General features: G+C 45.3%; 1 protein-coding gene across 1 annotated transcript; it reads left to right on the forward strand.

Moving 5' to 3' along the window:
• Positions 1-3,205: 3,205 nt before the first annotated feature.
• DLD (dihydrolipoamide dehydrogenase) lies at positions 3,206-24,424 on the forward strand. The gene is made up of 14 exons (XM_032963289.2): positions 3,206-3,333; positions 6,601-6,682; positions 8,944-9,023; positions 9,301-9,369; positions 10,420-10,489; positions 10,709-10,809; positions 13,411-13,554; positions 15,504-15,605; positions 16,251-16,441; positions 17,363-17,533; positions 18,344-18,533; positions 19,839-19,976; positions 21,435-21,524; positions 24,099-24,424. Exons 1-14 carry the CDS (start codon positions 3,292-3,294, stop codon positions 24,162-24,164), a joined length of 1,536 nt encoding a protein of 511 aa, XP_032819180.1. The 5' UTR covers positions 3,206-3,291; the 3' UTR covers positions 24,165-24,424.

Below are 24,424 nucleotides of genomic sequence, written 5' to 3' on the forward strand. Positions count from 1 at the left end.
CAGACAGCAGACATCCTGTGTCCGGAGATCAAAAGCAAATTTGAAAAAGTCAGTTTATCACGCAGGACTGTGACTCGCCGTGTGGAACTGATTGATGAAAATATAGCCAGCCAATTAAACAAAAAGTCTGATTCCTTTGAGTTACATTCACTAGCACTGGATGAAAGTACGGGCGTAAAAGACACTGCTCAGCGCCTCATATCTATCCGAGGCATTGACGACAGTTTTGCGATAACAGAGGAGTTTTTGACCATGGAGTCCCTGAAAGGAACAACGCGGGGAGAGGGCTTGTATAACCAGGTGTCTGCTGTCATCGAAAGAATGAAGCTACCTTGGAGTAAACTTGTCAATGTCAAAACGAACGGATGGATCGCCAAATTTAACTGGAAAAAATGTTGGGCTGCTGAAAAGAATCCAGAATAAAGTGAAAGAGGAAAACCCTGACCAGGATCTTATTTTCCTTCACTGCATCATCCATCAGGAATCCCTGTGTAAGTCTGTATTGCAGCTTAATCATGTCGTGAATCCAGCCGTAAAACTTGTTAACTTTATACGAGCAAGGGGACTTCATCACCGTCAGTTTATTACGTTCCTGGAGGAAACTGATGCGGATCATCAGGACTTGCTGTACCACTCTCGTGTCTGCTGGTTAAGTTTGGGGAAAGTGTTACAACGAGTTTGGGAGCTGAAGGAGGACATCATCGCATTTTTGGAGTTGATGGGGAAATCTGACGAATTCCTTGAGCTAAGCGACAAGAACTGGCTTAGTAACTTTGTGTTTTTCTGTGGACATATTTTCACACATGAAAGAGCTGAATGTGAAACTGCAGGGGAAAGATCAGTTTGTTCACGACATGTACAAACATGTGAAAGCCTTCAAATCCAAGCTCACTTTGTTCACCAGACAAATTGCGAACAAACCTTTCGCTCATTTCCCCCACACTTGCCATGCAGCAAGAGGCACCGCGAAACGCAAAAAAAATAATAAAGCAAATCACTTGAGGACCTGCACGGAGAATTCTGCCGTAGGTTCTCTGATTTCGAAAACATTGAACAGTCACTTCAGCTGGTGTCCTGTCCCCTGTCACAAGACTCTGAAACAGCACCACAGGAGCTGCAGTTGGAACTGATAGATCTTCAGTCTGGACTCCGTCCTAAAGGAGAAGTTCAACTCCGTTAAACTGAATGTCTTTTATGCTTCACTTAACAGAGCCACGTTTCCAAACCTCCGGAGGACTGCACAGAAGATGCTGACTTTGTTTGGCTCGACTTATGTGTGTGAGCAGACATTCAACGTCATGAACGCCAACAAAGCCCGTCACAGATCAAAGTTAACGGATCAGCACCTCGGATCTATCCTGAGAATTGCCACAACCAAAATAACTCCAGACTCGGATGCACTGGCAACAATGGGAGACCAACAACACTGTTCCCACTGAAACCGACAGTGATGATGTGTTGCTGCAGCGAGGTTGGAGACAAATCTCCGACACACAGCCTGCGTGGCCGCTCCAACCTGTTAATGTAGATCATAAAGAAGTTCAAGTGAGGTCAATGGTTTGGGCGCAGGCCTCAGATGTTTTCATGATGTTTGATCAGTCACGTTACGACATGTTCTTGTATTGTTCATGTTCGTGCAATTTATTAAATTGCCTTGCAAATAAATGCTTTGCTACCTGTTAAAGGCCAAATCCTTTCATGTAATGATTTTTAACACGTCATTTATATTAGTTGACACAAACACTCCATCCATCTGTTCCTGGCACCGGCTCCTCTTGTCAAATTTTAGAAACCCATTGTGGCCCGCGAGTCAAAAAATGTGCCCACCCCCTGGTTTATAGTGTAGTGAGTTGATGGTCTCAGCCCGGTCACCCAATGACTACACAATAACACCCCAATGGAATAAATAATAGTTTTTGAGTAATTTATTTTAACTTGTCCCCATACTTTGCACTCCGATCGTGGTTGTGGTTTTTGTTGTTGTTGTTGTTGTATTGTTGTAACGTTCTGACCCGCCGCTACTGGTACAAATCTTGCAGACGACAATCTTCCAGAAACTTTGATTTGGAGCTTTCGTGACTGCAGGAATGACCGTTTGGTTCTTTCGGTAAAGTCACGTAGAAGGGAAATAATACGATACTAAAAATAAAACAATAAAATTCTCACGACGTTTCGATTGCAGTTTTCACACCTGATGATGATTGCTTTATGTTTTGCAATCGAAACGTCGTGAGAATTGCATTTTTTCTTCATTTTATTACGTGGTGACTTTACCGAAAGAAGCAAGAATATGAATCCCTGCAGTCACGAAAGCTTTAAAACGAAATTTAACCAAAGAGAAATCTTCCAGAAGCCGTCTCGCCCATCTTATCTCCCCAATACTGAACACCCCCCCCCCCTCTCAAATTGATTTAAATTTTGATTTGAAGCTTTCGTGACTGCAGTAATTCATATTCTTAGCTCTTTCGGTAAAGTCACGTTGAAGGGAAACAGTAAAATAATAAAATATATAAAACAATAAAAATTCTCACGACGTTCCGACCATAACACAAACGGTCGTCATCAGGTGTTAACGTCATACCACTCCTTCCAGAAGACGTCTACCACGTGTTTACGTTATTCCACTCCTTCCAGAAGACGTCTACTGCGTGTTTACGTCATACCACTCCTTCCAGAAGACGTCTACCACGTGTTCACGTCATACCACTCCTTCCAGAAGACGTCTACCGCGTGTTCACGTCATACCTCTCCTTCCAGAAGACGTCTACCGCGTGTTCACGTCATACCCCTCCTTCCAGAAGACGTCTACCTTGTGTTCACGTCATACCTCTCCTTCCAGAAGACGTCTACCCGCATGTTGACGTCATACCCCTACTTCCAAAAGACGTCTACCGCGTGTTGACGTCATACCCCTCCTTCCAGAAGACGTCTACCGTGTGTTCACGTCATACACCTCCTTCCAGAAGACGTCTACCGCGTGTTCACGTCATACCCCTCCTTCCAGAAGACGTCTACCGCGTGTTCACGTCATACCATTCCTTCCAGAAGACGTCTACCGCGTGTTCACGTCATACCACTCCTTCCAGAAGACGTCTACCGCGTGTTCACGTCATACCCCTCCTTCCAGAAGACGTCTACCGCGTGTTCACGTCATACCGGTAGAAGACCCACCGATACCGGAAGAGCCACCACAACCACACCCCCGTGTCGTGCAGCGTGACCCCCGGAACTGCCTAGGGTTTCTACTTCCTGGGTCACGCCGGGGTTGAGCGAGCGGGAAGGTCGGACATCATGCAGGGTTTGTGTCGCCAGCTCGCCCCTCGCCTCGCACAGGTGCGTGTCACGCGTGAGTGTTGGAGGGTGTGGGGGGGTGGGAGCTGCGATACCTCGCCACCCGCTCGGGCCCTGCACTACCCCGGGCCCCGTGTGCCTGAGCGACCGCCGCCTGAAGCCGCTCAAGGCTGTGCCCTAGAGCGCCTAGGCGAGGCCTCCTTTGGCTCTGTAGGGCGCCATTGATGACCAATGACGAGAGTTGGTGAATGCCATCGCTACGTTGACCAGTGATGAGAGTTGGTGAATGCATCGCTAAGTTGACCAGTGATGAGAGTTGGTGAATGCCATCGCTAAGTTGACCAGTGATGAGAGTTGGTGAATGCATCGCTAAGTTGACCAGTGATGAGAGTTGGTGAATGCATCGCTAAGTTGACCAGTGATGAGAGTTGGTGAATGCCATCGCTACGTTGATGACCAGTGATGAGAGTTGGTAAATGTCATCGCCCAGTTGATGACCAGTGATGAGAGTTGGTAAATGTCATCGCCCAGTTGATGACCAGTGATGAGAGTTGGTAAATGTCATCGCTAAGTTGACCAGTGACGAGAGTTGGTGAATACCATCGCTAAGTTGATGACCAGTGACGAGAGTTGGTGAATGCATCGCTAAGTTGACCAGTGATGAGAGTTGGTTAATGCATCGCTAAGTTGATGACCAGTGATGAGAGTTGGTGAATGCATCGCTAAGATGACCAGTGATGAGATTGGTTAATGCATCGCTAAGTTGACCAGTGATGAGAGTTGGTGAATGCATCGCTAAGTTGACCAGTGATGAGAGTTGGTAAATGCCATCGCTAAGTTGACCAGTGATGAGAGTTGGTTAATGCCATCGCTAAGTTGATGACCAGTGATGAGAGTTGGTAAATGCCATCGCTAAGTTGACCAGTGACGAGAGTTGGTGAATGCATCGCTAAGTTGATGACCAGTGATGAGAGTTGATGAATGCCATCGCCCAGTTGATGACCAGTGATGAGAGTTGGTAAGTGCCATCGCTAAGTTGATGACCAGTGACGAGAGTTGGTAAATGCCATCGCCCAGTTGGTGACCAGTGACGAGAGAGCCTGATGAAGCCAGTTTTGATTACTGGCGAAACGTCATACTCGGATTGTAAATGTTGTGGCTTGGCTCTCCAGCACGCCTGTGTGCTGTATTCGTAACGAATTGGCATGTTCTGTTTACGTGACAAACCTTACTAATTGGCTGTGTCGGGTGGTGGCGGGTTTAGCGAAACATTTATATTTTTACGTGATCTAACCCAAAAAAACCTGTATGGATAATTATGTTGATGTTAATGTGGTGTGTCCACCAGTGTGTCACTAATGGGACTGTTGGCATTTGTCAATTCACTTAGAATAGCACTTTATTTACCATGTAAAGCGCCATCGAGTGCAAAATATATTTTGCAGGAGGGTCCCTGCTACGTTAATGTGCTTGGTCATTTACATTTGATGAGTGTTCGGCATCGTGCGGAAGGAAATTGGAGAATCGAAATAAAACCCCCCTACACAGGCTGGGATTGCGTTTGAGCTCAGAACAGATTCCCGAATCCAGTGATGTAATCTGTCCACCGCGCAGCCCCGGGCAGTCCCTGCCCATCCAAATACCAAGCACTGACAAGGTCGGACACGATCTTGGTCATTAGGTTGTGCGCATCTCGAATATTCATTAATATTTCTAAGGCGAATTTCATCCTTAGATTCCAATGTGCGATGTACCACGCCCTTTCTCAAAGACGCCGACGATTGTGGCCTTCCATTTAGCTCTGTCCATGTTAATGCTCGAGAGCTTTGGGTTAGACGTGTGTGTTTTTGAGTCAAGCGAGTTGTTGGGTCTCTCTGATCGTTCACCAGTGGTGGATCAGGAGTTGTTCCCCAGCTCACTTGCTATACAGTATTGCCATCAGGCCACCTCGTAGTCTAGTGGTTTTGGGAGTTTTGCAAAATTCTCCGATCCATTTCTGATACATCATCCACCTTTGCCTCCAAAGTGCTGCATTGCAGGCGTCCGCCGTCACCCCTCCCTGGCTAAATTATAATAGCTTCAAAGTCGCACGTTGTTTTGAGCTGCAACGACCGTGAGGCGGCGCTAAAGTCGTTTTACAGCCTTGAGGCAGCGGTGTAAATTGCACATTGCAATGTTGGGTGGCAAGACTGTTCTTTGGGAAGAGTCGGAAAAGTGGTACTCACGTTATCGACCCCGGACGGATGATGGGTCAAAGTGAATCAAGTTCACAGCCTTTAAATTTTGAGTTGAGCGCCGTGACCAGTAGATTACGCGCATTACCTGGACTACACTTTGAATAGTGTCAAACAGAAATAAAATGTGTCTCTACGCACCACAGATACATGCAATGCGGGGAACAAAAATAAGCACGAATAAACTAAATAGTGTACAATACAAAACAGGAATTTGCAACGCATTTTAAGCAGGGGTTCTCTGTTGAAATCTGTCTTGAGGCTCAGTGAGTCTCCTTGATAACGTTTACATGAAAAAAAAGTGGACACGTGCTTCGAGAATGGTGATGTGTTGTGAAAGTCTCAAATGCATTGAATCTCTACTCTTGCACGCTATTTGTGAGAGGCTCTTATAATTTTTATATTCACTCTCTACCCCCACCACAAGCGACCAGCCAGTTGACTTAATGTAGCTCGCTTTCTGTCTTTGTTAACACTCAAACGTGTAGCTTGCAGACTGCCTGTTCAGCCACTTCACCAGCCCGTTGGACCTTGTGGTTGATTAGAATACCATGACACCGTTTGCATTCTGTAAACGTCATTAATGACATACAGAATGAAACGCATGCGGACGCTGTAGATTTGTGTGCATTTAACTGCGAACACATTGCAGTGTGTATTTAACACTTGAATAGATTATGCTAGTTGTAATTATGACGCCTTTGATGCTAGTTGTAATTACTGGCGAAACGTCATACTCAGATTGTAAATGTTGTGGATTTGCTCTACAAAACACCGGTGTGCTGTACTAGTAACGAATTGGCATGTTCTGTTTCCGTGACAAACCTTACTAATTGTCTGTGTGGGGTGGTGGCGGGTTTAACGACACATTTTAATTTACACAATCTAATTTAAAAAACCCTGCATTATGGATGATATTGGTTGCGAGAGCCTACGTGTTAAACTTAAATACATCAACAGACAATGCCAACAAAATGTTCAATAAATTTCCTTTTTATTCAGACGCTTTATTCTGTATGGGATGCTATGTGTATGATCCAAATAGTATTATTATTATTGTTCGTGTGTTTTACAGGGTAGCCATCTGTTTAGGGTACCCGGCAATGCTCATGCAGTTAATGCCGTTGTGCTACGGACCTACTCGGATAAAGCTCCATGTAAGTGCTTATTATTACACACTTTTTTTACACACTTTCATTGAACTTGCCGTGTTGTCTGTTTATATTCTTTGGAATCTTTGACGCTTAATATCTTCGGATCTACGAAGGCTAACTAGCTGAAAGTTTCAACACAGACTAGCCCCGTGTGACAATTCAATATTTTTTTTTTGAAACGGTCAGGGTCGCGCCCATCTTAGTCCTATTCGTGTTTTTAACTAAATTATACTAATTAATAATCGTGTTTTTAAATGTTGCTAATTAATAATCGTACATTCCACCCCCCTCTTTTTGAAATCGCGAAATGTCTCGCCCACCTACGGCGGCAAACCGTCTGTTCCAATCACAGCGGCTGTTGCTGGCTAGCCTATGACCAATGAGAGGCGCGCTTCTATCGCCGCTCGTCATGGTGCCGGAGCGGCCGCTGTGCTGTCCTCTTCATCCTTAGCGCGAGAGCAACAAATACACAACTAGTGCCCACAACTAGTGCGCTCACAACTAGTGCACTCACGACTAGTGTGCGCACTAGTAGTGCACACACGTACACACAACAAGTACACAACAACTATTCGGTAATAAACAAGCAAGAATAAATGTTCTACTTTTGAGTGCAGTGCATGCATTAAAAAGCTTGTTTTTTACCTATGTATATTGTCATACTAGAGGCTAGCCCGTCCTGTGGATGGAGTGACATGACACATCACACATGATACATGTGGTCACATGACACATCACACATGATACATGTGATCACATGACACATCACACATGATACATGTGATCACGTGACACATCACACCTAACCCTCGCTAGACATTCACCTGCTATTACTCACCAGTTATAAAGTCACTTGACCCGCACCGCTCACCAATGTATGCAATATATTGGGAAGCCCGTTAACATTCAATAGCTCCCTCTGCTGTTGCACACACTCCTCCCCAATGGCTCACGCTTTTTTAGTTGTGATTTTGAAATGAGGCTGCATACCAAATTGGGCTATTGAAATTGGTCGAGCTGTTAAGCTGCACTCAGGTCAACAAGTCAAATCGTTAAGTCATAGGGCAATTCGTACTTTGAAACTCGTTTCCTAAATGTTTTATTTCAAAAGCATTCAAATGGAACGTTAAGCATTAGTTTTCTGATCATGCAGATATATCTACACAAAAGCTGCATGTTATACAAATATACTGTAGCTGACTGTGCTGTCAACTAAACCCGTTTTGCAGGTTAGCACTTCAAACCAGTTTTAACTTAAATATGAAGCCCTCCTGGAACCAGTTTTGGTTGGAATGCATTCCATTGTGCATGCATAGTGCAGGCTGCCTTGCTGTTTTAAAACCTTTATGTGATGCTTCATAAATAATTATATATGTGTTTACAGTGTATCGCTGAATAAGCATACTTAAAATTTACTTGGATTTAGAGCTCAAGGTAAATTACAGTGCTGTTATCAGAACCTGTTGCATAGAATGTCACTTTAAGTAAACTATAGGTACATGCGGTAACGGGTTGAAGCAACTGGTTCTTGTGAACGCACATTTCCATTATATGTGGATATTTGCTAATACTCGTGCGGAAAAAAAAAGTATTTTTCAGACAGGGAAAGATTAAAAGTTATCTGTCAGTACATGCATTTGCCATGTAACCCGGTGTCACTTGCATGTCCTCAAAATTAACCTAGAGGCCTTGTGGTGAGCAGCAGAGGGCAGTGCAGCATCATGGAGAACAGGAGAGATGAAAAGGGGGAGTTGAGAGGTATGATAGTGTAGAGGTAATAGACCTGTATTAAGCGTTTTGGATACATGGAAATGGTCAGTCGTGGGCAGAGAGATAAAATGTCTTAAGCCACCTGGACTTGGCCAGGGGGATGAAGTTCAGACATGCAGACAGCCAGAGGAAGGGATTTCCAGACAACAGGGCCAGCAATGGAGAAGGCACGACCTGACAGTGAGCGGACGCCGACTGGGTGTTTGACAGTCGGCCTTGGAGCAGTGGGCACTCGAAGGTTAACAGAGTGAGATGAAAGGGGGGAGAGAGGTAGCAGCAAGGGGCGTGTCCGTGGAGGATGCGGAAGACGGGGAAGGCCATCCTCTATTTGATTTGTGATTGGATTGGGGAGCCGGAGCTCAGGGCTGACTGGTGTGATACGACCTCTTGGGTCCTTTCAGGATTTTTGTCAGCATTATTATTTTTTGCAGTGGCATATTACAGGAACATTGCAAATGCAACATCAACTTTAAACACTCGTACTTTATGTTCAGTGGATGCAGATGTGACTGTCATTGGATCTGGGCCTGGAGGGTATGTGGCTGCTATCAAGGCTGCACAGCTTGGCTTCAAGGTAGTGATAAAATTTGATGTTGGTAAAGTTGATACGATTTGTTTTATCCCTTTAAGTGTTAACTTTGTCATCATGTAATTCAGTAACGTTTATATTATGCCATTAACACACATCAATCATCGTGTCATATAAACGTGTTCAATGTCATGTTGAATGTACTAAAATTTCCAACGATGAGAAATACATTCAATTTTTTTGTTGCCTGGCATTGTCAAGATGAAAATAGTTTGCATTGTGCGAGTACTCACGTGTCTGTGTGTGTGTGTGGCGTTTCCAGGTCATCTGCGTTGAAAAGAATGAAACGTTGGGTGGAACCTGCCTCAATGTGGGATGCATACCTTCCAAGGTTTGAAACATTTTGCGTTTTTATTAATTCACTGACCCCCCCCCCCATCACCTACAATCCGCCTTTTCGTGATTACAAAATCTTTGATGTTCATATGCAAATTAAGCCACAGCACAGTGCATGCAGCACCCGGACGGCTGGTAATCACATGAAGCTCTCCCAGTGTGGCTCATGAGGACTGGAGTGAGTGGCGCTGATTTAGAAGGTGGTCGTGTTTTGTTTGTGTGCTTTGCAGGGATGTGCAAATTGGTGGTCCTTGTAAGCGAGGTGTGTGTCCTCTAGAGGGCGTTGCTACACAGTGCTCACACTGGACACTTGGCATGTGAAAATTCACTGCAACCAAGTCGCTAAAATTCCACGGTTTAATTCAAGAATATTGTGTCTTGTTGTACCGTCTTGTTGGTTTATTCTGTACTGTCAATCTTATATGTAGTCTCTGTCTAATATCATATCTCATTTGGGCTGTTTCATTTGTACCATTGTCTTGTTTTTCCTTTGTCTCATGTGTACTGTTTGGTTTGTTCCGTATCATCTGTACTCTGTAGCTTGTGTGTACTGTCTGATGTTACGTCTCTATCTCACCAACTCTGATGATCTTGTTCCTAATGTCTAATTTGTTCTGTCTCTGCCATCTTGTTCGTACGAGCTCATTAATTCCAACTCAAAGGACAATTTAGCTTAAAATATTGATAACTTGAGTATACTTTGTCCATGATTATTGATATTTAGCTGTATTCAGTAATGCACAATCGGGACATCTATTCATTGTTGTGCATTGTTGGTCAGAGAGGAACTAATGCTGTATTAGCATATGATTGGTTATGCAGCAGGTCCATATAATAGTATCCGTTATATAACCAGCAGATTAAATCTAGGTATGTTCAGATGTACATTACATTACCTCTTTTGTAAGGCCCAACCTGGGTTACATCAAGTCATTTGGATTAGATCAGAATATCTTAATACATTAAATGTAACAAAGCTAAAATCTATTTGACAAAAAAGCTATGTGTTCATTCCAAAGGTTTTACTCTATTTGTGTAATTCCAGGCACTGCTGAATAACTCGTATTTCTACCACTTGGCTCATGGCAAGGACTTTGCCAGCAGAGGCATTGAAAGTGAGTCTCACCAAGAATAAAACAACAACTGCCATTCGTACAACACACCTTTACCTGCACTTACTGTTAGTTGAATTTCCGTCTTTTGCTCGCCAGATGTCAACGTGTCTCTTCATTGTATTGTAAACGCACAGGTAATTGTTTGAAATGCGTTGTGTGTGTAAAGATACACTCTTCCTTGGGGCGTTGGCGGTGAGCGTCACTGATTTGTGTCTGCAGTTCAGGGACTGAAGCTGAACCTGGAGAAGATGATGGAACAGAAGAGCGGTGCAGTCAAAGCTCTCACAGGAGGCATCGCCCACCTCTTCAAGCAAAACAAGGTCTTTATGGCTGGCCAATTGCTGTAGTTGGAGGCGAGAATCGTTTATGGAAATCCTGAGATAGAGTCCTCTGCTATAGGCCAAATAAGTCTGTCCTCATTGGCATTGCTTAACACTTTAAACTGAAGATCAGCTTCAATTTTGATTTAAAGCTTTCGTGACTGCAGGGATTCATATTCTTGGTTCTTTCGGTATTTTATTGTTTCCCTTCTACGTGACTTTACCGAAAGAACCAAGAATATGAAGATCAGCTTGCCACCAGGTTCAAAATATATTTTCCGTATCGAAGCGAATGGCTAATAATAATTATAATTGCCTTAAGCTAGGTGGGAACCAGTTCATATTCATGAAATTTTTGCAAAGTAGAAGCATATAACTATAATTACTTAGACATAATTTTTTTTAACGTTTAAAATAAATAAATTTATATACACTGAATCCCAAACATTTTTTCTCACAAGGTTCGGTGCTGGTGGAGGGTGGAGCAGCCTTGTGGTCTCCAGAGAAAAAAAAAGTGATAGTAATTGCTGTGGGAGCTGCTAAGACTGACATAAATCCAAATTTTATATAATGCTGTTACATAAGTTGATCAACTTCCATTTGTCAAAACCGAGTACTTGGTAATGTTTGACAAGGCGCGCCACATGAAGGAGAAAACCTGATAAAGCACGTTTTAAATTAACGTGTGAAATTCTCTCAACTGCAATGGCCATGTCAGTTTGGTTTATTTGTGCACAGGTAAAACACTTTGTGCAATGAATGCACATTTTCGATGGGGACCCGGTTACACATTATAAGCCTGGTTACTTCACAAAACGTGAACAAAGCAAAGCCAGCAGCAACAGTGCAGCACAAGTTTCCGAATGGCAATGTGGTGCATCAACACGGTGCAACCGGCACAAATAGTGAATCATTATCATTCTTGCCCTCTGAAGCAGAGTCACAATCTTTATTTATCCTGGAGAAATCCGATGAGCTATGAAGCTCTTTTTCACAGACGTCCCGTAGGGGCGGGTCAGAGTGTTACAATAATACAAAAAATACCATAAACGATAGAGGAGTGCAAAGTGTAGAAAAGGTAAGCAAATCACTCGAATACATACGTAAAATAGATAAAGTAGTTCTATATTGCTTAAGTACACCAATTATCAACTTGGGCAAGGCAGCCAAACAACAAAAAAAACTGTCTCAGACCACACCAAGACATTACACAGTCCCTCAAAATTGGACATTAAAGTTGAACTCGTGATATATGGGTAAGGACGAAAGCTAATGCAGTTGTATCCATCACTTTGGAGGATCGTAACAGCACATAAGCACGAGTGATTTGTCACTGGGAATGTTGACTTTTAGGAAGAGGGCTTCCAAGGTATCTTGTACAGACAGCAAGTGTATTATGGAGCATGGAATATTGATTCTGGTAAATATGAGGATGCCACCACACTTTCTTTGACCGTCCAGCCAGAAAGAGTTGTCGCGTTTCATCTTAAGTAATTGTTGGTAATTAATGTGTGTGCCTGTTAATGGCACTGATTTTGACCGTACATTTTTATTAATGGTTTCTGTATCTTAACGACTAGTGGTAGCTCAGTAGTCAGCGCATGTCTGTGGACTAAGGTTTACGCCATGGTTAGAATGCAGCCTCCATCCCCTGATGACACGTGGCATGTGAGCAGCCCTTGTCATTTTTATGGTTGTAAGCCCATCGAATTTCTTGCAAATCTATGTCATTGCATCGTGGTTACAGTTGGCCCTGAATCCTGAGCTGTACCGAATGTCCCTGTGATGGAATGAAATTGTATGGACACTAAATCAGTATGAGGCAATAGCTATAAAGGGGTCAACATCAATGATCTGTAAAATTGGTGGACGAAAAAAAAAGTAGCAGCCAAAATGGCTCATGCAGATTCTGCCCGCTTGCTCCACGTAATATAAGAATCACAAGTTTGAGATTCAAAGCGTTTAATCGAGGTGTGCTTGCTATTGTGCACTACAACTTTCGTAGGCAGAACATGATTCACCTTTCCTGTACGATTCGATGAATTGCCGTCATTCATGATCTTGATTCAGTGGTCGGCTCATTTGTCTTGTCTCTGTAGCAGATATTGCACTATGGCGACTGAAATCTAATTATTGGCAGATGTTGCATAGTTCAGCCGAACTCAAAATGTCAGTCGTTTTTTTTCGAGAAGTTGCTGCAATGTCCTTTATTAGGGAGATGGTGACTGTTCAATATGGCTAAACATAAAAATGTCGCGAAATAATAATTACATTTCTCCCAAAGTATGTTTACCAAATGCAAACATTTTAATCTGGTATATTGTCCGTTTAATTTGTCCAGTTAGCCAAACGGTAACCTCTGCGCATAATTTGGACACATTTTCGCAAATTGACTCTTGCACCTAACTCGATGCGTGTAACATTGGCTGAAAAAAAAAAATGTAACGGATGAATTTATCCATCTTTACATGCCTATCTGCCTCTCTTGAAAGACCATGTGTGTCCCAAGTGGCTCACTATGAGCATGTGGCTGCCTGTTGCTGACCCTCTACCGCGCACTGCGGTTCACCCCCATCTCTCTCTCCCTACGGGGACGCAAAGGTGACGCACGTTAAAGGGCACGGCATGATAACGGGGAAGAACCAGGTGACGGCCGCTTGCGCTGACGGCAGCCAGCAGGTCATCAACACCAAGAACATCCTCATCGCCACGGGCTCCGAGGTCACGCCCTTCCAAGGCATCGAGGTACGTGCTCCTCATGGTTTGGTGAAGGCGGGGAGCATCGAGGACTACAGTACAATTGTGTATTTTGCCCTCTGCTGCCCGCCAAGCAGCCCACAATGCCTGTGACAACCCGTTTGTGCTTGGTGATCGCCCATACAAGCGCTCTCCAGACTTAGGCTTGCTTAGCTTCCAATAACCTGGACTTTACCAATGCGCTGAAGTATGGTCAAATAACCCCCGTGGCATACATGACGTGGGAAATGATCCAGCTGTGGCTGACAAATACGATTTGTACGTGTACCAGTCAGCGCTTGTTTCTGTTCGTAAACCAGTTGGTGTCTTGAGTTTGATTTAAAAAGCAAAGGAGCAATAGCCACCGAAGGCAGGAGCCATGAGTAGCGTTTACACTCGCCACACCACGTCCGTTCACTCCAGTCCACTCTGCCCTCGTTTGCCGTGTCAATTCCAAACGCTTTATTTATTTTCGTTGTGCTGTGACGTCACTCAATTGTACACTGTTTGTACCATTGGTCACTGGAGGAATTGTATAGCCACTTCTTCCAGACTATTCTTTGGCGGAGTTGAAAACAACAACCGCCATTCGCCACTAAGTGGCGGTGACGTCACCACGACGCTTGTACCAGGCCATGTGCACCTTGAGGCCACGTGAAGTGTCGAACGCCCGCTGGCAGGAGGTCACGGGGCAGACCCAAGTGCCACGGGTTGACTGACTAAGATGACTGAGGTGACTGGCTGATGCACCGCCTGTGCCCCCTACTGTGCCAACCTGCTGTGCTTTCGCCACCCGGCGCTCCGCTCGTTGTTGTGAGCGTCACTCCTCCGCCCTCCGTTGTTGTTGGAGGGCGACTGCCTCCCACTGCCCAGTAGCATCCTTCACGAGCCTCCTCCACAGAGGCCGATCTTGACACCGCTGGTACCAGTCATTGGCAAGTCCACTCAGCTCCACGTCCTCCCGTACCACATCACTCCATCTCTTCTCTAGCCCGTGCCACGCCCATTTAGCCCCCTCGATCTGGCCGAACAAAAGCTGTTTCGGCATGCGGTGGCTGGGCATGCGGGCTACATGACCCAGCCAACGCAGCCTTGCCTGCCGGAGGAGCTCACCGATGGGACCTTGCCCAGATCTTTCAAGGATTTGTGAGCTCGTCACACAATCCAGCCTGGTTAAACCCAGGATGGTTCGTAGGCAGGCCAGCCTAAATGTTTGTAACTGGCGAAGATGCTCCATTAGGGGGGTCCACGTTTCGCAAGCGTAGAGAAGGGAGGGAATGACCGTGGCCGAGAAGACCTGAAGCTTAGTGCGGGGCGACAGATCAGGTAGCTTCCACACAGCGTTACGCAACCGATGAAAAGATATTGCCGCTCGACTGATTCGGAGTGAGACCTCTGCTGTTAAACACACACACACATGCATGCACACTTCCATTCACATGCATACACACAGTCAAACAATTTCAATTGAAAGCAGTGTTTTGGATCAGGACTCTGGCACCAAAACACTGCTGAGAATCAGTGTTTGAATGGCAGTTTGCTGTGGTTACGGTGATGCCCTTTACCCTAGAAAGCCTCAATCAGTCTAAACATTGTTTTTCAGGAGCTCTGTGTATACAGATTCAAGCATCAATTACTGTATTATGTTGAACTTATTTCCCATCGTACGTACCCCAGAAGTGTGAATCGGAGGTGTCGGGGAAGGACAACAAACCAAACACAAAAAGCAGTTGTAAAGAAACGAGTTTTCAACCTAGCCACTTGGCAGTTGAGTGGGTGTTTTTGGAGATTCGCAACCTGTGTGATCCACCAACCCTTGCCTCCAAAGCACTGGATTTTACTTCCATTAGCCACCGCCTCAACACTAACGCTGGTGTAAAGTGAAAGAGACATTGCGTGTGCTGGGTTGGTGCGATGCGCGCGAGATCCTCTGAGTCGCTGAGCTGTGTTCCTCCCAGGTCGACGAGGAGACGGTGGTGTCGTCCACGGGCGCCCTCTCGCTCAAGCAGGTACCGGAGAAGTTGGTGGTGATCGGAGCTGGCGTCATCGGCGTGGAACTGGTAATTTAGTCTTCTCTTCTCTCTCTTCCTTCACCGCCGCTCTTTCACCACGCGCTACCTCACTTCTGGCACGGACGCTGATTTTTCTTTAAAGGCACTTGCGCTGCATGGATTGTCACCACAAGAAAGCGCCTCAAAATTTGATGTTGTGCTTTTTTTGTTCGATGACACGTTTGAGATAACATGATGGGTTTTTTTCGGAGGTGACCGGGTGTTTGTATGTACGTTGAACATCTTTCGCACTGTACCTATCCAACCGTGCTAATCGGAGGTGCGGGTGACTCAGTAGTCAGGACACTGAACTGGGGAGGCCAGAATGCTGGGTTCATATTTGGGTTTCAGCCACCTGGGAGTAAACTGGACTCCCGAGTGTAGCGAGTTGACAGTCTTAGCCCATTCTCTACAGAGTTGATAAAAATAAGAATTTGACTGTCCATTTTCTGGGGTGTATGGATACAAGTCTTTAAGGTATTTCAGAAGTGGTTATTTGATATCCCATTCCATGGGTTATTATCTAATGAAGAACTTGTACCGCTCTGGGAAATCTGAAAGGATTTTTTGTAAATAAGAAAAAATATATATATAGGAAAAACCCATATTTTAAGAACACCGTCCACTGGTGATTTTCTCACTTTCCTTATTCAGGGTTCAGTGTGGCAGCGCCTGGGCGCGGAGGTGACAGCCGTGGAGTTCTTGGGTCATGTGGGTGGCGCCGGCATTGACATGGAGATCTCCAAGAACTTCCAGCGCATCCTGCAGAAGCAGGGCATGAAGTTCAAGCTGTCGACCAAGGTGATGGCGGCGTCACGGCGCGCTGACGGCAAGATCGACGTTCAGTGAGTCCCTCCAGCGCAGGGCCGCGCGTGCTTCTGCATTTGGGGAGCGGTCGTGCCGGAAACGAGCGCGTGATGTCTGAACCGGTCTTCCCCCTTCATGAACCCACATTGACCGGCATGGTGAAGTATGGTAAAAACAACCGACGTGACTGAGTTGGCACGGGGTGGTCTTCTATCCAGCAGTAGATTGAGAAAATGTCTCTACACGTCCTTGTCTTGCATGATTACACTTCCCTTGGATTTTGACACCAGCTGTTATCTTTAACTTGCACATTTTGTTTGTGGACATTGCGACCCAAGTCACCTGTTGCTCCCATTAAATTGGATGGCAACCAAAGAGACAGATGATGCTCGAAGGAATTACTGAGGCAATAGTCGAGGCACATGTAAAAATAAACCATAGTAATGTGTACAGCCCTTTGTAAATACACTGCTAGATGAAGGCCCTCCCATGCTGTATTGCTCATGGGGGTTTTGTTTGGCCATACATCACCACACTCGTTAGAGTGGCTTGGTTAAAGGTGGTCCAGGACTGGTTCAGACATCACTCACCACTGATATTAGCCGTGGTCGAGAATCAAATTCTGTTCCCATCATACTGTAGTACACGAACCACTGCTGCCACTGCTCCACCCACTTTAAAATGTAATTGAAAATATTACTGTTCAACTACGGCATTCTTTTCTTCGGGGCATCCCCTATGAAGACTGTTTTTTTCTTAAAATCAGGAATGCTTCATTGTGTGCTCAGGTGCTTGCGTCAGCTGCACATGACCTGCGTCTGCTTTTTGTGTTTTAGTTTGTTGTCCTTCCCGCGCACACCCCATTTTGCGCGGTTGTCTACGCACAGTGTGAAAGAAGTCGAACGTACGTACGTACCTCTTCCTCTCCCTCACCGCCACCGTCTCGTGGTGGCACGCAGGACAGAGCCGGCGAAGGGCGGTGCGGCCGACACGCTGACGTGTGACGTCCTGCTGGTGTGCGTTGGGCGCCGGCCGTTCACGGCTGGCCTGGGCCTCGAGGAGCTTGGCATCGCTCTGGACAACCGAGGCCGTGTGCCCATCAACAACCGCTTCCAGACGAGCATCCCCAAGTGAGCAGCCGCCATCCTTCTCTCTCTCTCTCTTTGTCATTTTTCTTCAACACCAAGTACGGTTAAACCTCGGCTATGCGTGGGCGGATGTTCCACGTTGCAGATTAACCGTCTCAGTCGAAGGACGCAGCGGTGGGCGGTGAGAAGTGGAAAAAGCACCGCGAGGCGTTACGGGCGAGGGAAACGGTCATTCCCCAATGGGCCAGAAGGCACAGGGGTCAATAAAAATGACAAAGATGAACCATTATGGATAATAAAAAATTAAACATCTTAACATGCACGTCGGTTTGAATCTTGTCTGCTCCTCGATGCCCACGTGACCACAAACATGTCAGCTAGTAAACCGATTACTTAAAATCAGATAAGAGACATTGTACATCTTCACCCCATTTGGCATTGGTGAACAATAAATACGACCCAAGTGGTATTGCGTTTGTGCCGTATAGTTGTCCGCTGTGTGTTTTCGGGTTGCGCTGAGCGTTGTTTGGCACGATGTCCGAAGTTTTTGGCCCTGATGAAACTGAAGCTCCCCCCTCGCGTCTTGTGTGTTGCCACGTGTTGTTCACACAAAACGTGGTGCAACTCGATAAGCACATCGCAGAAACGTTAGATACGTTTTATAGCCTAATGTACATTTGTTTTGCATTTTGCACGATTTCGTTTTTTCATCCGTGCCCACCCCCTTCGGATTAGCATGGCTGGCGATGTACATTGGGAAAGAAGTTCAACATACATACTATAGCCCCGGATTAACTGAGAGCCGACTAATTTTACAAACCTCGTGTCCTTTTTGTGGACTCGCTACCGCAGCATCTACGCGATCGGCGACGCGGTGGCCGGGCCAATGTTGGCGCACAAGGCGGAGGACGAGGGCATCATCTGCGTGGAGGGCATGGCTGGTGGCGCGGTGCACATCGACTACAACTGCGTGCCCTCCGTCATCTACACACACCCCGAGGTGGCGTGGATCGGCAAGAATGAGGAGCAGCTCAAGGAGGAGGTAGGGAGCGGTGGCTGGGAGATGTTAACTACCTTGCCCGGTATACATGGAGGTCGTGGGCTTGATCCTGACCCTGACGCCTGGTGTATATTTGGAGTTTGCATGTTCTCTCTCTCTCTCCCCCCCCCCATAGTTGCGTGGATTTTTCTCCGGGTCCTCCGGTTGCTCCCCCCACATTGTGAATCAACATCACGCGTTTCGAGTGTGGTTGCTGTACATTTCGTCGAGCTATCACTTGTGACCAGGTCGCTTTTGACAAGAGCTATATAGCTCAGTGGGCCTTACGTGGTAAAGTAAAAAAAAAATAGTTTTGTTCTGTTCCGCTGCTATCTGCATGCTCTCTCCGTAGCATCGTTATGGGACCGTGTTGGCACAAGCTAATTCCGTAAATTTGTAAAATGTGTTGCAGTCTTCTCTCTCTAAAGCGTTATCATTCCTTTGTGAAGGATAACTGTGTTTATGCTATAGTTATGTAACAATTGACCTCCCCTCCCAACCCCAATGCTGAATTCTCACGATTTGTTATGTTTTGTCCGTACAGTTTTGTTCGCTCCACTGGCATAAATGTAACAGCTTATTATTTGCATGACGTTTCTTTTTATAAATCGCAACTTATTTTTTGGTACACAATTCATTGCATATGTTGTCAGCGTAAAAACATTATTTTCATCGGTCAGTGGTAGCATCCTTGAACGGTCGCATTCTGTACAAACGTTCTGTGGTCGTGCTTTTTTTGAAGACATTCTGGAGCTGTATGATGTACGGTTGCCTGGCTTGACCACCTCAATGTGAAACTGTAGTTGTTGCTCTGCTTCGATGAAAGAAGAAGAATAATACATCTCTTCCTGCACAGACTGTCCCTATTCTCATTCAGGCTGCCTTGAACTAACTCGCCCACCATCCTCTGCTGTGAACCTTTTGTGAAACAACAGCCACGGGCACCACAAAGTGACAAACACACTTGCACGTCTTTACCGACATGGTTTTTGAGGTTATACACGTAGACTTTAAATTAAATTGAGTTTGTATGTTACGGCAAAGTGTATATCCACTTTGCAACTGTATTCACAAAGACCAACACTCTTTAATGTTCATACTACCTGGACGTCGATTGCCATGCAAGTTGAGCAGTGTGTGCGGGTCTACAATTTTGATTTTAAAAAAAATCTCCTGTACAATGGGCTGAGTGAGTTGGACTTGCAGGTCAAGGTTTGTCACCCGTTTGGCATAGTATGCACGATGGGTATGTGTTCAACGTCCGATGTCATTGCTCCTGTGTGTTTCTACCTGTCTGTCCGTGGGCAGGGAGTGCCGTACAAGATCGGCAAATTCCCTTTCGCCGCAAACAGCCGAGCCAAGACCAACGCCGACACGGACGGCCTGGTCAAGATCCTGGCACACAAGGAGACGGACCGCATGCTGGGAGCGCACATCCTGGGATCTGTAGGCACCACACAGTCACTCGCTTAGTCACTCAGACCGCATGCAGTCACCCGTGCAGTGACCCACACAAGTCGTTCTAGTACCTCCACTGGCACAAATAACCCGCCCAGTCACTCGCACGGTCACCCACACGATCGCTCGCTGTCACTCGGCCGTCCGCGCTGTCAACTCACAATCTGTCACTGTCACCGTCACCCACACTGTCACCCGTGCAGTCACACACACAGTCACTCGCAGTCAATCACAGCGTGGATTAAAGGCATGCGCCACCACTCCCGTGCTTTGGTCTAGACTTAACATTGTGTGCATCTTGAAACAAAACCCTTTTGAGTCAAAACAAATGTTTCTGTAGAGTTTGTGTGGAAGACAATAGCCCCGTACTGCCCTGTTAAGTGGAGAGGGCTAATTCTGTGATTCTTAGAGTCCAATTTGTATGGGTCTGTGCATCATTCGTTTTAATCGCTTTGAACATTCAATCCACTGCTGGATGAAGGCCTTCCCATACTGTGTTGGTCATGGGGGATATTTTTTAAGCATATGAACATTATATTCTTGGTTCTTTCGTTAAAGTCACATAGAAGGGAAATAATAAAATAATACGTGACTTTACCGAAAGAATCAAGAATATGAATCCCTGCAGTCACGAAAGCTTTAAATCGAAATATATGAACAGTGTTAATTTAATGCAAAATTTAACTGCTCGAGACCCTTCGTGCTTTTCTATGTTGTAATTGTTGACTCTTTTGGTAAAGTCACGTAGATAGAAGAAAAATAATAAAGTGAATAAAAAACCACTAATGTAGACTGTAGCCTGGTTCTTATTCGAAGCGAGTGTACTGCCAGTCTATAATGTAGACTCTAGCCTGGTTCTTAACCTCGGTGAGTGTACTGGCAGTCTATAATGTAGACTTATTCTGGTTCTTTCAGTAATAAAAAAATATATAAATAAAAACAGAAACCACGACGTTTCGATCGCAACACAAGCGGTTGTCATCAGGAAAAAAAAATGTTTTCACAAATCTGTTGAATAACATTCAAGTAATAAAAACACATTCAAGGTTGACATTTTTAACAGCAGGTCAAGAGCAACTGCAACTTCACACATTTGGCTTTGAATTTAAAATAAATGTTCTGGCTGCTCTGACTGATTACCTCTAAGGGTTGTGTTTTGTAGAGTACAAATAAATCTACTTAAAACAACTTTTTTTGCAAATGACAACCACATAGATATTTTCTAATTTTATTTTGAACGGGTACGTAATGGATCAGGATCATCAGCATCGTCACCATTTTAAACTTTATATCGCACCTCGTACAAGCATAAAACGAGTCACCGAAGCGGCAATGGAATTTAGAAGCACAGTTGAACATAGCACTGCACGTAGGTAGCAACAGACGTGAAGTTCAACATACATACATCGTTTAGTACCTGATTCCTGCCATTGTGCGTGCGTGCAGGGTGCCGGCGAGATGATCAACGAGGCGGCGCTGGCGATGGAGTACGGCGCGTCGTGCGAGGACGTGGCGCGCGTCTGCCATGCTCACCCGGTGAGTGCCCCTCGCCCCCTCCACCACCACCACCACCACCACAATCGCCGCTCTCCCCAGTGCTCTGCGTGGAGGTATCCGGCTGCATAAATCAGTGCCCAGCGGAAGCGTCTGCGATGCCGCTGCCGCACCACTTGCCACCGGTTGGCGATACTGGCGATCACCGGCAGAGGAACGCAACGCCCGTTGCGATACGGAAACGCGGTGTTTACCTGGTTGGCAGGTGTGAATGCGCACAACCTGTGGTGATCCAGTGCTCGCAGGAAAGGGGTTGGCGGATCACAAAAATTGTGGGACTCCCAAATACGTTGGATTCCCAAATCCTCACGAGATTATGTCTGTAATCCACTGTTTTGGAAGGAAAGGCTTGTGGATAACAAACCTTTCACAGTTGGGCTGTGATGTGGACAGGTAATGCTGGCACAGAAATTGGGCTTATGAGCCCATCTATTCAGACCTTTCAGCATTATCCACTTGCATTTGTTGAGTTTCTCTGTGTTGTCTGGTTTCCTCCCACGCACAAAACACCCTTTAAAAAGGGAATTGTCCAAACATCCAAATGCAGAATGCAGAGGATGGTGATAATGCCAGGGCCAGGGTTTTGTCTTCACTGCCAAGATTTTGAGTTCAAAATCCGGTCAGCCGCCCAAGAGATATATAGCAGATTTGCATGTCAAGCTAGTTTATGGGTTTAGCCTGGTCACTATACACTGCACAAAAGGACTTTATATGAATCAGATATTTGCTGACATTTATCTTTTTGATGGCCAGCACCAACGCTAGCTGTTTTGTCTTGGTTCATAAACAAATACTGCTAAAATAGACAACATTTCCATTGACCTAACCTTGAACTTTTTTTCATTAAATGAATGCAAAGGACTTTGCAGAGAAAGACGTCTTCCATTTATTACACTTGCATGTCACTTCATAGCATTTCTCCACACTTGAGGACACTTCTAGTTTGTTTTTGAGCCTCCTCTAAAATTCCTCCGAAATTTTTAGATTATAATAAGAATAATATACAGCCTTTTGTCAATCCACTGCTGTATGAAGGCCTTACCATGGGGGCCCAATAACCGGGTTAGATAGCGCTCTTCACGTTCGCCCGTGGCCTGGAAGTGATCTCACCTTGTCAGGTTTCTAGAACAATGCGCCAACCACTCCGCCAACACTCCACCCCATTAGAAAGCTTTTTTTGCAGGAACCGTGTAGTTCTCTCTGCTTGAAATGTGTTTTCTGATACATAAAAGAATTGGCCTGTAGTCAAAAACAATCCTCAAGGGGAAGAGGAGGGCCTTTCTTAGCTCGCTTTTTGAGGGGAATGACCTTGGTGAGTGGAAGTCCGCTGAAGGACAGTTTATTGTTTATTTACAAGATTTTAGTCTTTGATGTGAAAATGAGACGGAACAAGTCTGCAGTAACCCCAGATTGCAGATGAAAATATTTCTTCTTATCCCCCATTATTTTGACTTGGTTTTTTGTAATTACAAAAGTGTTCTTCTCAGTTTGCCTTCCTGACATTGTTATCGTTCGCAAGAGCGTTGCTGCGATGATAACCCTAATGTTGAAATTAAATTTGAGAAAAGTCATGTTGCAAACAACATTGGGGAAATTAGCATTGCTGATTGAATCCTGCATCCCTCTGGAGTTATTAAAAACTAAAATAAAACTTTTTGTTTTTATCTTACCAAGTAAGGCCCACTGAGCTACATATCTTTGTCAGAAGCGACCTGGCTATCACAAATGATAGCTCAATGAAGTCGCTTATTACGACATGGACATTTATAACCCCAGCCAAATACTCTAAATGCCTTAAAATGTGTGCCACCTATAGTGAGGTTGTGCCCCACTTGTTTGGCAGCCAACAGTGTATTTGTGTTACGAATAAAAATGTCCCAACATTCAGGTCAAAAGTCATTGGCTTCTCACACATATATTGGATGGCAGTCATTTTGCATTAAACATCCTGAGTTCGTGGTAAGAAAATTGTATTTTCCAGTCATTGGCTTACCAGAAAGTCGCGTACCTTTGATTGACCTCGGAAAGCTGAAAGGGATAGTTGACTCTCGAGCCAGGATTTTAACTTCTGATATTGAGCCCCATACGTTCTCACCACTGTGCCAATTGGCCCAGAAACGTGGACATTCCATCGCAGATTAAGGAATTGCAGCAGACAAATTATCACCACGCTTCTCATTTAAGGGAGACATTGAGATTCATAAAAATATATACATTTATCTCCGATGTGTTGTTGGGTTGTACCGTGTGTTGTTTGGCATGATGTGTTACGTTCTCCTCCACGTACTTATTGGGGATTCCTCCCGAAGAAGCTTCCAGCACGTGCAGAGAAACGTGATACATCCCCAACAGAAACCAAATCCTTATTTAGACGAGAGGAATTCGACATGCTATGAAGCTCTTTTTCACAGATGTCCAATAGGACATCATTCCTGGAAAACACGTTGCATAGAGCCTATGCGGGAAAAAAAAAAATGCAAACACCTACGCAGGAGCGATTGTTTGTTTGTCGCACTGACTGCCCTTGTGATCGCGCCCTTCCTCGCTTTTCCACAGACCGTGTCGGAGGCGTTCCGGGAGGCGAACCTGGCCGCCACCTTCGGCAAGGCCATCAACTTCTGAGCAGCCAGTGCCACCGCCTGCGCGGCGTCTGCCCCAACGATTTAAAACATTTGCACACGTGCGCAGCGTCGGCACGGCAACGGGCAGTCTCGGCGGCGGAGTGTTGCAGGTCACCAGGTTGAATGCAGAAAGGAGTCCAATGGAGCCCCACGAGGGATGTATGGATTATTATTATCAGAGCACCATGCGCTAAGTTGCTAACACGAGCACCATGACGCTACTGTTAAATATTTGGATGTTAACGGTAGCACAAATTTAAA

The sequence above is a fragment of the Petromyzon marinus genome, chromosome 30, assembly GCF_048934315.1.
Source record: "Petromyzon marinus isolate PM22_M1 ecotype Great Lakes invasive population chromosome 30, UKy_Petmar_22M1.pri1.0, whole genome shotgun sequence".
NCBI lineage: Eukaryota > Metazoa > Chordata > Hyperoartia > Petromyzontiformes > Petromyzontidae > Petromyzon > Petromyzon marinus.